Source organism: Entelurus aequoreus, linkage group LG15, assembly GCF_033978785.1.
Source record: "Entelurus aequoreus isolate RoL-2023_Sb linkage group LG15, RoL_Eaeq_v1.1, whole genome shotgun sequence".
In the NCBI taxonomy this organism is placed as follows: Eukaryota; Metazoa; Chordata; class Actinopteri; order Syngnathiformes; family Syngnathidae; genus Entelurus; species Entelurus aequoreus.
The window spans coordinates 6,430,917-6,450,315 of NC_084745.1; the positions used below are offsets into that span (position 1 = coordinate 6,430,917).

At 42.0% G+C, this 19,399-nt stretch overlaps 1 protein-coding gene across 2 annotated transcripts in view; it reads right to left on the bottom strand.

Moving 5' to 3' along the window:
- The window catches only part of nck1b (NCK adaptor protein 1b), a 103,175-nt gene that overhangs the window by 12,080 nt on the left and 71,696 nt on the right, over window positions 1-19,399 (bottom strand). For both annotated transcript variants that reach the window (XM_062020655.1, XM_062020656.1), the window contains one exon: window positions 1,124-1,848. In XM_062020655.1, coding sequence (XP_061876639.1) covers window positions 1,124-1,848 — 725 coding nt within the window. The remainder of the gene's footprint in view (window positions 1-1,123; window positions 1,849-19,399) is intronic.

Genomic DNA, 19,399 nt, shown 5'->3' on the forward strand with positions numbered 1-19,399 from the left:
TTAGCAACAGCATTGTTAAGCTTTGCCAGGCTGAGATCTATTAACCGTGTAGTTACATGTACATGGTTTAATAGTATTGTCGATCTTCTGTCTATCCTTCCAGTCAGGGGTTTATTTATTTTGTTTCTATCTGCATTTGAGACAGATGCTATCACGTTAGCTCATGCTAAAGATGCTAAAGAGCTTCGTCGATGTATTGTCGTGGAGATAAAAGGCACTGTAATGTCCATTTCGCGTTCTCGACTCTCATTTTCAAGAGGATATAGTATCCGAGGTGGTTTAAAATACAAATCTGTGATCCACAATAGAAAAAGGAGAGAGTGTGGAATCCAATGAGCCAGCTTGTACCTAAGTTACGGTCAGAGCGGTCATTCACTCCAACGTTCCTCGTCCAATAATCTTTCATCCTTGCTCAAATTAATGGGGTAATCGTCACTTTCACGGTCCGAATAGCTCTAGCTGCGTTGAAAACAAAAGGAAAATATGAGGGAGTGAACAACTGACAACGTCACGCTACTTCCGGTAGGGGCAAGGTTTTTTTTTTAATCAGAGACCAAAAGTTGCGAACTTTATCGACGTTGTTCTATACTAAATCCTTTCAGCAAAAATATGGCAATATCGCAAAATGATCAAGTATGACACATAGAATGGATCTGCTATCCCCGTTTAAATAAAAAAAAATCATTTCAGTAGGCCTTTAAATGTGCTGTATAAATAAAGTGGATTGAATTGGATTATAATCTACTTGTTCATTTACTGTTAATATCTGCTTATTTTCTGTTGTAACATGTTCTATCTACACTTCACATGCTTGTATTATCATGTCAAGAAAAAACTATCTTTCATAAATAATTGAATATAAATTATATATATATGAATGAGGTAGATCCCCTCCACTCGGTCAATTGAAAAGTAGCTCGCCTGCAGAAAAAGAGTGTGGGTACCCCTGATCTATTGAATCTTTAGACCGGCTTGTGGTTCATAGAAAGGAGGATTTCCTTTCCGCCATCATTTGGTCAAATGTCCGTTAATTTAGTCACGTTTTAGTCAACTGTGTTTGTTTGAATTAGTTTTGGTCTTACTTTCCTTAAGGGTAGCTAAGAGTTAACTGCTGGTGACTCACCGACGACTCGCTGTCCCGAATGAGGAAGTCTCCCTCCACGCCGCGCTGGTTGAGCGCCACCTCGGCCTGGTGGCGCGTCACCTTGCCGTAGTACCACTCCTTCCCTGCGAAGCGGCCGCTTCCCGACGGCGAGATGTAGTCGCAGTCGGGCGTGGGCGGCCCCGCCGTGCTCTTGTCCAGCACCGTCACGTAGTTCTTGGGAACCAGGCCCAGCTGGCCGTCCGCTTTGCGGCACTTCCACCACTCGGGGTCGTTCTCGGGCTTCTCCACCACCTCCATCACCTCGCCCTTCTCGAAGTTCAGCTCCTCGTCGTTGTCCGAGCTGAAGGGGTAGAGCGCCTGCACCGTGTGCAGCACGCGGTTGCCGTTGGCCGTGCTGTTGACCACGGCCGCCAGCTTCTCCGTGAGCGAGCCGGACGGGTCGCACGGGCCGCCGCCCCCCGCCGTCCCGTCCATGTCCTCCGTCACGTAGTTGGAGGGGAACCAGCCGGAGCGTCCGTTGTAGCTGCCGCGCCACCAGCCGTCGCTGCACTTCTCCATCACCACCACCCGCGTGCCCTTCACCAGCGACAGCTCGTCTTCGCGCTCCGCCGTGTAGCTGAACTTGACCAGGGCGGGCAGGTTGAGGTCGTAGAGGCGCTCGCCGTTGTCGGCGTACATGTCGGCGTCGGCGTTGGAGGCCGTGTCCCTCATTCCTCCCTTCCTGCTCTTCACCTTCCCGATTCCTGAGGACACACCCATGACAACGTTCAATCCAGTCTTTCATCATCTACAGATCTGAGTGCAATTGAGCAAAATTCTGTAAATTCTGGACTTCAAGCGGCTTCTTTTTTCCTACGCTTTGAACCTTGCAGCTTATACAACAGTGCAGATAATTTATACATTTTTCTTTGCAAATAGTTAAAAAAACAAAAACTACCAAAGACTCTGAATAGGTTTTATATTTTGTGTTATGGCACCACCTTTTGGACACAGCACTGTCCTAATATGTAGACTAGAGCTTTCAACCGGAAGTAGAAGTGTCATTCTGTCTTCTACAAAGTTAACCACAGTACTTTATTACTACCGGTACACTGTACAACCCTACTTTCTACAAAGTTAACCATTAGTACCACAGTACTTTATTACTACCGGTACACTGTACAACTCTACTTTCTACAAAGTTAACCATGAGTACCACAGTACTTTATTACTACCGGTATACTGTACAACCCTACTTTCTACAGAATGTTAAAGTACTGTGGTACTAATGGTTAACATTGTAGAAAGTAGGGTTGTACAGTGTACCGGTAGTAATAAAGTAATGTGGTACTAATGGTTATTACTACCGGTACACTGTACAACCCTACTTTCTAAAAAGTTAACCATTAGTGCCACTATACTTTATTACTACCGGTATACTGTACAACCCTACTTTCTACAAAATTAACAATTAGTGCCAGAGTAATGTATTACTACCGGTACACTGTACAACCCTACTTTCTACAAAATTAACGATTTGTGCCACAGTACTTTATTACTACCGGTATACTGTACAACCCTACTTTCTACAAAATTAACCATTAGTTCCACAGTACTTTATTACTACCGGTACACTGTACAACCCTACTTTCTACAAAATTAACCATTAGTACCACAGTACTTTATTACTACCGGTACCCTGTACAACCCTACTTTCTACAAAGTTAACCATTAGTACCACAGTACTTTATTACTACCGGTATACTGTACAACCCTACTTTCTACAAAATTAACAATTAGTACCAGAGTAATTTATTACTACCGGTACACTGTACAACCGACTTTCTACAAAATTAATGATTTGTGCCACAGTACCTTATTACTACCGGTATACTGTACAACCCTACTTTCTACAAAATTAACCATTAGTTCCACAGTACTTTATTACTACCGGTACACTGTACAACCCTACTTTCTACAAAATTAACCATTAGTTCCACAGTACTTTATTACTACCGGTACACTGTACAACCCTACTTTCTACAAAATTAACCATTAGTTCCACAGTACTTTATTACTACCAGTACACTATACAACCCTACTTTCTACAAAATTAACCATTAGTACCACAGTACTTTATTACTACCGGTACCCTGTACAACCCTACTTTCTACAAAGTTAACCATTAGTACCACAGTACTTTATTACTACCGGTATACTGTACAACCCTACTTTCTACAAAATTAACAATTAGTACCGGAGTAATTTATTACTGTGTGTGTGTGCAGAAAAAATCGCACAGGGCGATGTGATGCGTCTAGTGCAGTAGCCTTGGAGTAGTAGTACCTGTAGTTAGTGCATGCTGCATGCCGCTTTTGCTTGCTATGCTGCATGCTGCTTCTGCCTGATACTCATTGCTTTCAGCTAGTGCCGCCGGCTAGCCCTCTGTCTCAGAGGGCGAAAAGAGGAGCCGAGTGCATAAGCCTCCTCAGCCGGTACATAGCCTCTCCATTGTCAAGACTCGTACATGCCTCCTCGTGGCCACACACGGTAACTGGAACCTCGCGGTTCCAGGCTAAGTTGTACGGGATCTCGGAGCAGCAGGGGGCCCCAGAGACGGGGCATGCAGGCCCACCGGTGTGTGGACATGCCCTGGTGCCCAGTCAACCCCTGTCCCAGCTATGGGTAAATAACCCCAGCTATGGGCGAATAGTGAAAATCGCCTCAACGGTGGACCAGGCGGAAGATGGCGGCAGCGGAATGCACCACAACGGCTGGGAAGGCGGATGAAGGCTGCAGCAAAGACGGGTCCCCAGTCGTCTTGGTCTCCATGCCACTGGACCCTGGCCCGCTCAATGCCAAGGACTGTGTGGTGGCTGACCGTGCACCAGTCTCCCCACATTAAAAGATTCCACGCACAGGCGTCCTCCATATAGGGAATCCACCCTAACATCCCGGAATATGTGGATCACGGATTGGCCTACACAGCCATCTACGGATCCACAAATAGACGACCCTACGGAGGACAGTCATACTCGTTTCGAGTGACCGCCGACGACGACGAATTTATTACTACCGGTACACTGTACAACCCTACTTTCTACAAAATTAACCATTAGTTCCACAGTACTTTATTACTACCGGTACACTGTACAACTCTACTTTCTACAAAATTAACCATTAGTACCACAGTACTTTATTACTACCGGTACACTGTACAACCCTACTTTCTACAAAATTAACCATTAGTTCCACAGTACTTTATTACTACCGGTACACTGTACAACCCTACTTTCTACAAAATTAACCATTAGTACCAGAGTATTTTATTACTACCGGTACACTGTACAACCGACTTTCTACAAAATTAATGATTTGTGCCACAGTACTTTATTACTACCGGTACACTGTACAACCCTACTTTCTACAAAATTAACCATTAGTTCCACAGTACTTTATTACTACCGGTACACTGTACAACCCTACTTTCTACAAAATTAACCATTAGTTCCACAGTACTTTATTACTACCGGTACACTGTACAACCCTACTTTCTACAAAATTAACAATTAGTACCAGAGTATTTTATTACTACCGGTACACTGTACAACCGACTTTCTACAAAATTAACGATTTGTGCCACAGTACTTTATTACTACCGGTATACTGTACAACCCTACTTTCTACAATGTTAACCATTAGTACCACAGTACTTTATTACTACCGGTACACTGTACAACTCTATTTTCTACAAAATTAACCATTAGTACCACAGTACTTTATTACAACCGGTACACTGTACAACCCTACTTTCTACAAAGTTAACCATTAGTACCACAGTACTTTATTACAACCGGTACACTGTACAACCCTACTTTCTACAAAGTTAAAGCAGAGAAAAGCAATCTGCAAGTATGCAGGGGAGTGAATGTCAACCCACGAATAGGCGGCCATTTACTGTAGTTTCAACAAATATCCCAGACAGCAGTAATAAGAATTAGGGGTCATGCCAAATTAAGGGTGTGTAAGTAGGACACACACACACACACACACACACACTACATTCTTAAGGATTAAACCTAAGAAGGAAAAAAGCAATTCTGCTGATATTGAAGAAAAGAGCAGCTGCTTTTTAAATCCAGTGGGAAACAAGGGAGGGAAAGTGCATTCAAAGAATTAGCGAGAGGGCATTCAAAGAATTAGCGAGTGGACAAAATGAAGTGTTTGCAGTCCACTCAGAGAAGAAGTGGACTTGGAAGACTGGATCCGCTCCAGGTAGGAACAGGTGGCCTAGAGATCATGCAAGAAGTCCCCAGCATGATGTCACTCCCACAGCGAGCAGCAACAACTAAAACATGCTTTCAAAGAGGAGATCCACAACCATAAGAAAGGTCTAACTACAAAAAATAATACATGTAGTTATGAAAAAAGTACACATTCTTAACGATTCATCTCCGATTACAACATTGTTTTTTGTGTAAAGAAAAATGGAACCTGCCCAAATCCCCTTAAAAACGTTGTGGTCTTTGATGATGTCTGTGTGGTAAAGAACATGGGGACTAACTTCTTGCAAGACTGGACTTGAAGTGTGCTAAAAGGTTTAAGTAATAACGGGTCAAGAACAATAATATGAAGAAGAAATGTAGCATCTCAACGACATAAATTATACTCATGTGCTTTATAACTCCAACACAAAGATGACGTAGATGTTTTGTTCACTTTCAGCACGTACAACCTTCTCTCACCGCTTTAGTGGATCGCCAATTTCTAAGTACCATCGAGTACATGGACTTCAAAGTACCATGTGGTACATGGACTTCAAAGTACCATGGGGTACATGGACTTCAAAGTACCATCGGATACATGGACTTCAAAGTACCAATCGAGTACATGGATTTCAAAGTACTGTGCCCCCCCCCCCCCCCCCCCTCTCCTTCGTGGAGGGGGGGGCACAGATTCGGTGACCACAGATGAAGCGCTAGCTGTCCAAAGTCGGGACCCAGGGTGTACCACTCATCTGTTCATCAGTTGGGGACGTCACTGCGCTGCTGACTTGTCTCCACTCAAGATTATCTCCTGCTGCCCCCACTATGGACTGGACTCTCACACTATTATGTTAGATCCACTATGGACTGGACGCTCACACTATTATGTTAGATCCACTATGGACTGGACTCTCACACTATTATGTTAGATCCACTATGGACTGGACGCTCACACTATTATGTTAGATCCACTATGGACTGGACTCTCACACTATTATGTTAGATCCACTATGGACTGGACGCTCACACTATTATGTTAGATCCACTATGGACTGGACTCTCACACTATTATGTTAGATCCACTATGGACTGGACGCTCACACTATTATGTTAGATCCACTATGGACTGGACTCTCACACTATTATGTTAGATCCACTATGGACTGGACTCTCACACTATTATGTTAGATCCACTATGGACTGGACTCTTAAACTATTATCTTAGATCCACTATGGACTGGACTCTTACACTATTATGTTAGATCCACTATGGACTGGACTCTCACTATTATGTTAGATCCACTATGGACTGGACTCTTAAACTATTATCTTAGATCCACTATGGACTGGACTCTTACACTATTATGTTAGATCCACTATGGACTGGACTCACTATTATGTTAGATCCACTATGGACTGGACTCTTACACTATTATGTTAGATCCACTATGGACTGGACTCTCACACTATTATGTTAGATCCACTATGGAATGGACTCTCACACTATTATGTTAGATCCACTTTGGACTGGACTCTCACACTATTATGTTAGATCCACTTTGGACTGGACTCTCACACTATTATGTTAGATCCACTATGGAATGGACTCTCACAATATTATGTTAGATCCACTTTGGACTGGACTCTCACAATATTATGCTAGATCCACTTGACGTCAATTGCACCGGCCGCCCAGTGAGGGGGGGTCCCCACATCTGCGGTCCCCTCCAAGGTTTCTCATTATCATCCCATTGGGTTGAGTTTTTTCTTGCCCTGATGTGGGATCTGAGCCGAGATGTCTTTGTGGCTTGTGCAGCCCTTTGAGACACTCGTGATTTAGGTCTATATAAGTAAACATTGATTGATTGATTGATAGTATGTTCACTATTTTATTTAAGGTCAAACTTGCAATAATAAACATATGTTTAATGTACCCTAAGATTATTTGTTAAAATAAAGCCAATAATGACATTTTTTGGGGTCCCCTTGATTTAGAAAAGTATCAAAAAGTACCGACAAGTATCAAAATACATTTTGGTACCGGTACCAAAATATTGGTATCGGGACAATACTAGTTCAAGATTTACGGTCATTTAAAAACAGCACTGCACATCATAATGGCGGCTACGGTTTTGATGTTAAAGGTCTAAAAGAAATGACGTAAAATGTCCGGGGGGCCGGATTGTAAATCTTAACGGGCCGCAAGTGGCCCGCGGGGCCGTATTTTGCCCGGTTCTGGTCTACAGTAACCCAAAAGCGGGAATAGCGGCCCCTTTAGCTCTCTTGTGGAGCCTGCAGAACCCCGAGGCGGAGCTTTGGCAGGCTTGTGATCCCAGCCTTACTGGACAAGAATTTCTACTTGGCAGCATGGTGCGCTCAGATGATGCAGGTCACGCTTGGTTCCTACTTTCCAAGAGACCGGAGAGCACTTCCAGGACTCCCCACTCACAGCTCTTTGGTGAAAAGGAGCGCGTTTTCAAATCCAGATGACAGTTACGTTGTTGTTTGCATGACGACACGTCAGCTGGTTGAAATTACACGGGGAGGCAGGGTGTAGTTTGTTTTCTGAGAAGGAGAACGTGTCACACGGCCAGATGGAACCACAGAAGAACATTAATTGTTCCCGACTCAAGGAGCAGAGACACATTTGACGGTAGCGCCGAGAGGCATGCGTCAAATTGCTTACAGGTAGAGGCTGTTATTAGTCACAGACTCCAGACACAGCAGCTTTACTCGCGCCTTACAGAAACTACAAGCAGTTCTGACGAGTGATGAAAGATGGAGACATGTTAGGTGGAAGTGTCTTCTCCACAGCTGCAAATGTCCCAGTTTATCTGCATAAATAATGCATCTTTTGGCCGAGACAGAGAGCTTATGTCCCCGATGCTATCGCCCTGTCGGGGGTTGATTCCTGCTTCCTGCTGCATGCGGAGGAAGGGCTTTGCATTGGAAACAGCACACTGCCTGAGGGCACTGCATTTGACTAGATGTTCCATCTGGGTCAGGCTGATAACAGGAAGTTGACATTTGCATGTGCGGTGAAGCTACAGGTAGGTGGGAATGCTGTTTGGGAGGTCGATACGTGCATCAGATCGCTGATAGTCCTCAGCCAAAACCTGCGTAATCATATTAACTAACTGTTAGAATAATTATGTATAAGTTATCACACAACTCTTGAGCTTAAAGGCCGTTGCTATAGTTATTATCAATTGTGCTGAGGTTGTACTTTTCTATCCGTGCAAAGGGACAACTTGCAATCTTGGATTGCGAGTCGTCTCGTATCAGTGTTTGTGTCCAGACCCGGCCTGCTGACTGCCAAGGGCGAACATCGAGTACCTTGACGCAGACAAAGCAGAGACAGGGAGATATCACGAGTGTCAGCGCATTTCCATTTCTGAATAATCATATATTGTGTCTAACTGGGGCTGCTGGAATGACCCCCCCCCCTTCCTTCCGAAGCAGCCTCAGTGATGTAACCAGGGACCTCCCGAATAAATAGAGGAGCACGTGGGCTGTGCCTTAGGGCGTAGGTTGGAACTGGAACTGAGTGTACAGCCCAATACGTCTCTCCTCATTGAGCACAATTGAACTCTGTCTCTGCATGATTCCTTGCTTCTTGTCTGTTTAATAGATGTCATCAGTGTTTGAACCTGACACTAACAGTAATGGGAAGTACCAAAATGTGTTGGACATTTTTCCAAAATAAAGGTGACCGCAAAAAAAAAAAAAGGGTTGGCTTTAATTTAACAGAAAATGTTAAGATTTTTTAAAGATACGTTTATTATTGCATTAAATAAGATGTTAAGCAAACAAAAGTTGATAATTAGTCTGCAGTTACATATTGGCCTTCCGCCCAAATGCAGCTGAGATAGGCTCCAGCGACCCCCCCGTGACCCTGAAAGGGACAAACGGTAGAAAATGGATGGATGGAATAACATATTGTGTCATTTCTTATTCTTTTATTCTGTCAACATTATTCATTTACTTGTTCATTTAATGTTAATGTCTGCTTACTTCCTGTTTCAACATGTCCTATCTACACTTCTGTTAATATGTAATAATCACTTATTCTTCTGTTGTTTGATACTTTACATTAGTTTTGGATGATCCTACAATTTTAGGTTTATATCCAATACAAAGTACCATAAATTCCAGACAATAAGCCGCCATTTTTTTTCCCGACGCTTTGAACCCTGCAGCTAATAAAGCGGTGTGGGTAATTTATGACTGACGACCATAATGCAAATAATAATAAAAAAACAAAACAAGCAAAGACACTGACAAGGTGTGTTATTGTTTGTGCTATGGCGCCATCTTTTGGACGAGTTTGCTCACTGCAGGTGCTGCAGTGTCTTTTCATGTAGGGCTTTCAACCGGAAGTAGAAGTGCCGTTCCATCTTCTAGTCGTCCATAGCGTTTCTACTCGTATGGATTCTTTATTGATCACTCCAAGCAACCTTTGTAAGTTTTAAAATATAACTACCGGTAAAATTATTCTTACTTACTAAAACATCCCGTGTGTGATGTCTGTAGGAGTGTTTACATGTGTACGTGCTATCGCAATGTAATCAAGCTAGCGTCGTGAGCATTAGCTGATATGCTAACACGTTTACGAGTGTCTGTGTTAGCATTATTAACTTACATTGGCATTCTTTTTGTATTGTTTCAGTTTCACAAATTCCTCAGTAAATTCACCAAAACGTCACCGTGGAGTTATTGAGTCTGTTTAGCTGATTGGAGCGCTAGCTTGCGCAGCTAGTGGGTCTAAGACGAGGACTTCTGTTTTGTTTAATCAGCCGTTTTACTGCCATGTTACAGACACCGTTTGGAAACAATTAAAGTATGTAAATAAACATTTACTAAATATTTCTGTGTAAATAACTAATTTCACAATGTTTATATCTGCGGCTTATAGTCCAGTGCGGCTAATATATGGAATTATTCATGTTTTCCTAGAAAACTAGTGGGTACCGTATTTTTCCGACTATAAGTCGCAGTTTTTTTCATAGTTTGGCCGGGGGTGCGACCTTTACTCGGGAGCGACTTATGTGTGAAATGATTAACACATTACCGTAAAATATCCAATATTATTATTTATCTCATTCACGTAAGAGACTAGACGTATAAGATTTCATGGGATTTAGCGATTAGGAGTGACAGATTGTTTGGTAAACGCATAGCATGTTCTATATGTTATAGTTATTTGAATGACTCTTACCGTAATATGTTACGTTAACATACCAGGCACGTTTTCAGTTGGTTATTTATGCCTCATATAATGTACACTTATTCAGCCTGTTGCTCACTATTCTTTATTTATTTTAAATTGCCTTTCAAATGTCTATTCTTGGTGTTGGCTTTTATCAAATAAATTTCCCCAAAAAATGTGACTTATACTCCAGTGCGACTTATATATGTTTTTTCCTTCTTTATTGTGCATTTTCTGCAGGTGCGACTTATACTCCGGTGCGACTTATACTCCGAAAAATACGGTATATAGCGGTGCGCTTTATAGTCTGGAAAATATGGTAGTTACAGGATCATACATTGGTCATAATTCAAGTTTATAATTATCATTATGAGTTTATAAACAAGAAAAAATCGACGAAAGACTTTGTGATCATAAAAAATATCAATGTAATCATTGTAGTATCGACTTTATACGGCTCTTGCATAGACCCATTTGTTTACATGCAGGAGCACAAGCTTGTTGTTAGCGGTGAGCTATTGTACCCTCCTACGGTGTGTAGTGAAGCATGTTTACAGGGATGGCACTTGTAAGAAACTTACTTTATTAGTCGCCACGGAGGCGAGGATTAGTGATTTAGAAGCAGCTAAAACACTGTGGACAGACGGTAGCTGCTAGCCTGCAGAGCCACACTTATAGCCTCACCTTTGTTAGTTTTCAAGCCAAAATACGGAGGCATCGTTTCCGCTTGTAAGTGTTCTGTGCGTGTGTTGACTCGCATGTGCCTCTGCTCGTATTACCAGCGATGTCACCACGGCGTGCCATCGTGTCCATAAATAAATAAAAAAGTACAGGTATATATCAAAGGCAGTATAGTACCAAGTACTTTATACTTTACTACCCTAAAGGAGAAATAACTTCTTGTGAACTTTGAAGGATACTCCTTCACAAACCGCAACACTTCTGTGCTGCGAGCTAAAACAGGACGAAAGAAGAGAGACTCCGACATCACATGCTTTTTCCTGAGCATTTCCCGGAGGGGCCATGCTGGGAAGGGAAGCAATGACCAACTGGTGCGTTAATGAGCAGCAACAAAAGAGTGTTTACAGATGAGGTGTGCACGGCACGAGGAGGCGAACGTGCCGAGGGGCAGTGTTGTCGGGTGAGCACACAGGAACTGGTTTGGTTTTTAAACTCCGGCCTGCCTCTGCTGACTGCTTGTCCATTGTCCGCCCCAGGCCCTCTCGACCCTCAGCTTCCCTTCATTCCAGGGCTCTTCCTCTGCGGACGACAACACCCCGCGTCAGGCTGTCTGCCGGAGCCTGGAGGACACAATGTAATAAACTCTTTGCGAACACCTGCCTCAACTGTGCACAATGTGACAGTTTTTCCTCCAGCGTGTTCTTCAGGGGGTATAGTTTGATGTCTCCTTCACACACACAAGAAAAAAGCCATCTCCGGGCTGGAGCTACAAACACGACTGGCTGACGGCTGAGCAGTAAATGCGAAAAAACTTTTTCAACCGGAGTGCTCTGACACATGAAAGCGGGCCGCCGTCAGGCCCGAAGAACTCCTTTTGGTTTTTGTGTGATTCTGACAGCAGCAGATGAGCAGGGATGGGAGATATGGCTGAATTATAGCATTAGCTGATATGCTAACAGGCTTACGAGTGTCTGTGTTAGTATGATTAACTTACAATGGCATTCTATTTGTAGTGTTTCAGTTTCGTAAATTCACCAAAACGTCACAGCGGAGTTACTGAGTCTGTTTAGCTGATTGGAGAGCTAGCTTGCGCAGCTAGAGGGTCCATGACCATGACTTCTGTTTTGTTTGATCAGCCGTTTTACTGCCGTCTTGGAGACAATTACGGTATGTAAATAAATATTTCTGTGTAAATAACTCATTTCACAATGTATGTATTTGCAACATTGTCCGGTGCGGCTATTCCATCCATTTTCTACTGCTTGTCCCTTTGGGGGGGGGGGCTGGAGCCTATCTCAGCTGCATTCGGGCGGAAGGCGGGGTACACCTTGGACAAGTCGCCACCTCATCGCAGGTCCAACACAGATAGACAGACAACATTCACACTCACATTCACACACTGGGGACCATTTAGTGTTGCCAATCAACCTATCCCCAGGAGCATGTCTTTGGAGGTGGGAGGGGCCTATCCCCTGGTGCATGTCTTTGGAGGTGGGAGGGGCCTATCCCCAGGTGCATGTCTTTGGAGGTGGGAGGAAGCCGGAGTACCCGGAGGGAACCCACGCAGTCACGGGGAGAACATGCAAACTCCACACAGAAAGATCCCGAGCCCGGGATTGAACTCAGGACTCCTCAGGTCCTTCGTATTGTGAGGCACATGCACGAACCCCTGTGCCACCGGTGCGGCTATTATTTGGAAAATGTATTTATTTCCCTAAAATTCAGTGGGTGCGGCTTATATACCCGTGCGCTCTATAGTCCGGAAAAAATGGTAGCTGACAATGTGACCCAGGATTTGGCTCCTCTGCAGGGGTTTTCCTACGTTCTAAATTGCGTGGCGTCCGCCTCCACCTAATTTTGTGCCGCCCCCAACCGTAAAGCTCCGGCTGTGTTGATTGAATGGTAAATGGTAAATGGGTTCTATAGTTAGAGGTGCTACCTCAGTAGAAGCATTTAAGTCCCATCTTAAAACTCATTTGTATACTCTAGCCTTTAAATAGACCCCACATTTAGACCAGTTGATCTGCCGTTTCTTTTCTGCACTGCCCCCTCTCCTTCGTGGAGGGGGGTGGCACAGGTTCGGTGGCCACGGATGAAGCGCTGGCTGTCCAAAGTCAGGGTGGACCGCTCGCCTGTCTCCGCTCGGGATGGTCTCCTGCTGACCCCACTATGGACTGGACTCTCACTATTATGCTAGATCCACTATGGACTGGACTCTCTCACTATTATGTTAGATCCACTATGGACTGGACTCTCTCACTATTATGTTAGATCCACTATGGACTGGACTCTCACACTATTATGTTAGATCCACTATGGACTGGACTCTCACAATATTAGGTTAGATCCACTATGGACTGAACTCTCACAATATTATGTTAGATCCACTATGGACTGAACTCTCACAATAATATGTTAGATCCACTATGGACTGGACTCTCTCACTATTATGTTAGATCCACTATGGACTGGACTCTCACACTATTATGTTAGATCCACTATGGACTGGACTCTCACAATATTATGTTAGATCCACTATGGACTGGACTCTCTCACTATTATGTTAGATCCACTGTGGACTGGACTCTCACACTATTATGTTAGATCCACTATGGACTGGACTCTCACAATATTATGTTAGATCCACTATGGACTGGACTCTCTCACTATTATGTTAGATCCACTGTGGACTGGACTCTCACACTATTATGTTAGATCCACTATGGACTGGACTCTCACAATATTATGTTAGATCCACTACGGACTGGACTGTCACTATTATGTTAGCTCCACTATGGACTGGACTCTCACTATTATGTTAGATCCACTATGGACAGGACTCTCACACTATTATGTTAGATCCACTATGGACTGAACTCTCACAATATTATGCTAGATCCACTATGGACTGGACTCTCACAATATTATGCTAGATCCACTATGGACTGGACTCTCACACTATTATGTTAGATCCACTATGGACTGGACTCTCACACTATTATGTTAGATCCACTATGGACTGGACTCTCACACTATTATGTTAGATCCACTATGGACTGGACTCTCACACTATTATGTTAGATCCACTATGGACTGGACTCTCACACTATTATGCTAGATCCACTATGGACTGGACTCTCACACTATTATGTTAGATCCACTATGGACTGGACTCTCACACTATTATGTTAGATCCACTATGGACTGGATTCTCACACTATTATGTTAGATCCACTATGGACTGGACTCTCACACTATTATGTTAGATCCACTATGGACTGGACTCTCACACTATTATGTTAGATCCACTATGGACTGGACTCTCACAATATTATGTTAGATCCACTATGGACTGGACTCTCACACTATTATGTTAGATCCACTATGGACTTGTCTCTCACACTATTATGTTAGATCCACTATGGACTGGACTCTTACAATATTATGCTAGATCCACTCTGGACTGGACTCTTACACTATTATGTTAGATCCACTATGGACTGGACTCTCACAATATTATGTTAGATCCACTATGGACTGGACTCTCACAATATTATGTTAGATCCACTATGGACTGGACTCTTACAATATTATGCTAGATCCACTCTGGACTGGACTCTTACACTATTATGTTAGATCCACTATGGACTGGACTCTCACAATATTATGTTAGATCCACTATGAACTGGACTCTCACAATATTATGTTAGATCCACTCGACGTCCATTGCACCGGTCGCCCACATCTGCGGTCCTCTCCAAGGTTTCTCATTGTCCCATTGGGTTGAGTTTTCCCTTGCCCTGATGTGGGATCTTAGTCGAGGATGTCGTTGTGGCTTGTGCAGCCCTTTGAGACACTCGTGATTTAGGGCTATAAAAGTAAACATTGATTGATCGACTTGTATAGCACTTTTCTACCTTCAAGGCACTCAAAGCGTTTTGACACTATTTCCACATTCACACTTTGATGGCGGAAGCTGCCATGCAAGGCGCTAACCACGACTCACCAGGAGCAAGGGTGAGGTGTCTTGCTCAAGGACACAACGGACGTGACTAGGTTGGTAGAAGCTGGGGATCGCTGGCACGGCCAGTCTCCCAACCACGCCACGCCGTCCCGTGCGATTGAGCGATCCATGTCCCTCTGCGGCAGCCAAGTATTTTAACTGCAGTTGCAGCGTTGCGCCACCGTAGAGGCGCTATATCGACAGCAGTGCACCGGGAAGACCTGAAGCAACTACCGAGGAAGAAACAGATCAAATCGTGTTGTTTCCCGCTGGCGTTGCGCCAAAATGTGAATGCCAGCCAAAAATGGATTTCCTTGGCGGGAGCGCCCACCGCTCGCTAAACCTGCCTTGCTTGGCTAGGTCTGTCCACAGCGGATTGCTACGTGTGAGACAAACACTTTATCTTCGTGGTTATTGTAACGCTACGTGTTGGAACATAAACATAAACGTTACTCTGACACGGAGGAAACTTTGTTTTAAATAAACACGACACTTGTAATGCTTTCTTGGGGTAACTCCGTTTAGTTCACCTTGTACCAGTCAATCATGAAACTCTACCTGATCCTATGCAAACTTCTAATAAATCAATCCATCAATTATAGTTAGTCAGAAAAGGGTGGAAACGAAGCTAACACTACTAGCTGTGTTCACTTACCAGAGACAAAATGTTCACAGCACAGTCTGGAGTGTTCTGTAGGAGTCCAGTGATCCCTCCGTATGGTAGAAATCCACTTGTTACGTACGGTGTTGTGCCAAAATGTGAATGCCTGCCAAACATTGATTTCCTTGGCGGGAGCGCGCACTGCTCGCTAAACCTGCATTGCTTGGCTTCGTCAGTCCACAGCGGATTACTAGGTGTAAAACAAACACTTCATCTTCGTGGGTATTGAAACGTGATGTGTTTGACATTATTTAAGACGTGTCCAGAAAATGACAGTTTGCCTTTTCTGTGGTATTAATGAGATTTAAAGGACTGTTGTTAGTCCCATGTTGATGTGATAAAACCTCTTTCTTGTTTGGAAGATGCATACAATTGTAACTGTTATTTCTTCCTGCACATAATACATATTTATAAAGTGTTTGGATGCATTCATTTATGTAGAATGTTCAATAAACGTAATATCGCCTAATAAAAAGTGATTCAACGTAATATTTTGATATTTACACACGCATATTTTACTACAATACCTTATGAGCATTACATATATCAAAATCAACTTGTACTTTAATACGGTTTTAGAGAAGTGCTTTGATATTTTGTTATTATTATTAATATAATCTGGAATCATTTTTGGCAGCAGCAAAGTGGCCATTTGGGTAGTTTTTAGTTCTATTTCAACAAGTAAACAGTACAGTAGGTACTTGATTTTAATATATGTAATTGTCATGAGGGTATTCTAGAAGAATATGCAGAGATAAGATGTGTCAGTATCAAAATATTACTGTAAATACATTTTTGGCAGCAGCAAAGTGGCCATTTGGATAGTTTTTAGCTTTGTAAAGAGTATTTTAACGAGTAAACAGTACAGTAGGTACTTGATGTTGATATATGTAATGCTCATAAGGGTATTGTGGCAAAATGCGCGTGTGTAAATATGCGATGTGTAAATATCAAAATATTACGTTGAATCACTTTTTGTCAGGCAATATTCCATTTAATGAACATTGTACATAAATGAATACATCCAAACACTTTATAAGTATGTATTATGTGCAAGGAAGAAATAACAGTTACAATTGTGTGTATCTTCCAAACAAGAAAGAGGTTTTATCACATCAACATGGGACTAACAACAGTCCTCTAAATCGCATTAATGCCACAGAAAAGGCAAACTGTCATTTTACGGACACGATAAAGTCTTAAATAATGTCAAACACGTAGCGTTACAATAACCACAAAGATAAAGTGTTTGTCTTACATCTAGCAATCCGCTGTGGACTGACGAAGCCAAGCAATGCAGGTTTAGCGAGCAGTGCGCGCTCCCGCCAAGGAAATTCATTTTTGGCGGGTAATCACATTTTGTCACAACACCGTACGTAACAAGTGGATTACTGCCATACGCAGCATGATATGGAGGGATCACTGGACTCCTACAGAACACTCCAGACTGTGCTGTGAACATTTTGTCTCTGGTAAGTGAACACAGCTAGTAGTGTTAGCTTTGTTTCCAACCTTTTCGGACAAATTATAATAGATGGATTGATTGAAGAATGTATTAGAAGTTTGCATAGGATCCGGTAGTTTCATGATTGACTGGTACAAGGTCAACTAAAAGAAAGCATGTCGTGTTTATTTTTTTTAAAGTTTCCTCCGTGTCAGAGTGACGATGTTTTTTAGCGTTGCAGATATGGCAGGCAAAATCAGCCACTACTTTAAAAAGCGATCTCGCGAGGAGGAAAGTCAAGAGTGTAGGTCAGGGGTCACCAACGCGGTGCCCGCAGGCACCAGGTAGCCCGTAAGGACCAGATGAGTAGCCCGCTGGCCTGTTCTAAAAATAGCTCAAATAGCAGCACTTACCAGTGAGCTGCCTCTATTTTTTAAATTTTATTTATTTACTAGCAAGCTGGTCTCACTTTGCCCGACATTTTTAATTCTAAGAGAGACAAAACTCAAATAGAATTTGAAAACTCAAGAAAATGTTTTAAAGACTTGGTCTTCACTTGTTTAAATAAATTCATTATTTTTTTTACTTTGCTTCTTATAACTTTCAGAAAGACAATTTTAGAGAAAAAATACAACCTTAAAAATGATTTTAGGATTTTTAAACACATATACCTTTTTACCTTTTAAATTCCTTCCTCTTCTTTCCTGACAATTTAAATCAATGTTCAAGTAAATTTATTTTTTTTATTGTAAAGAATAATAAATACATTTTAATTTAATTATTCATTTTAGCTTCTGTTTTTTCGACGAAGAATATTTGTGAAATATTTCGTCAAACTTATTATGATTAAAATTCAAAAAAATTATTCTGGCAAATCTAGAAAATCTGTAGAATCAAATTTAAATCTTATTTCAAAGTCTTTTGAATTTATTTTAAAATTTTTGTTCTGGAAAATCTAGAAGAAATAATGATTTGTCTTTGTTAGAAATATAGCTTGGTCCAATTTGTTATATATTCTAACAAAGTGTAGATTGGATTTTAACCTATTTAAAATATGTCATCAAAATTCTAAAATTAATCTTAATCAGGAAAAATTACTAATGATGTTCCATAAATTGTTTTTTTAATTTTTTTCAAAAAGATTCGAATTAGCTAGTTTTTCTCTTCTTTTTTTCGGTTGAATTTTGAATTTTAAAGAGTCGAAATTGAAGATAAACAATGTTTCAAAATTTAATTGTCATTTTTTTTGTGTTTTGTCCTCTTTTAAACCATTCAATTAAGTGTAAATATCATTAATTATTAATAATAACATAAGAGTTAAAGGTAAATTGAGCAAATTGGCTATTTCTGGCAATTTATTTAAGTGTGTATCAAACTGGTAGCCCTTCGCATTAATCAGTACCCAAGAAGTAGCTCTTGGTTTCAAAAAGGTTGGTGACCCCTGGTGTAGGTGAAACAGAGCAGAGAAATGAACGTAACAGGCAGTTAAAATGTAATAATTCCTGGTGGTGACAACAAGTGGACATTTTTGTCCACACAGCGCTTGAAGGCTGCTTCAAAATCTTCTATGAGTGTCTCAAGCAAAAATGGCCCCACCACACAAGCTATGAGCCCATCATTCTCTTATGCAAGCACTTGGGCCACAGGTGTCAGATCTGCCCCGCGGCATCATTTTATCTGGCCCGCCAACACCTGGAAATGATATGTGTCAATAAAGTACTTCATATTTTCTCACTAAATGTAAAGGATCTTTTTCATTTTGACAGAAAAAATATATGTACTGCTTGAAATTGCATGCCTTTTCATGTTTAATAGTATCCTTTATTGCAACAAATATTACAGTATGTTATCATACTTTCCAAACATTTTTTGTCTAAATAAAAACAAATACTTTAATATCTACTTGACTTATGATTTTATAGCAAACTACTAGGGGTGTAACGGTACGTGTATTTGTATTGAACCGTTTCGGTATGGGGGTTCCGGTTCGGTTTGGAGGTGTATCGAACGAGTTTCCACACGGACATATTAAGTAGCGTACCGCACGTTGTG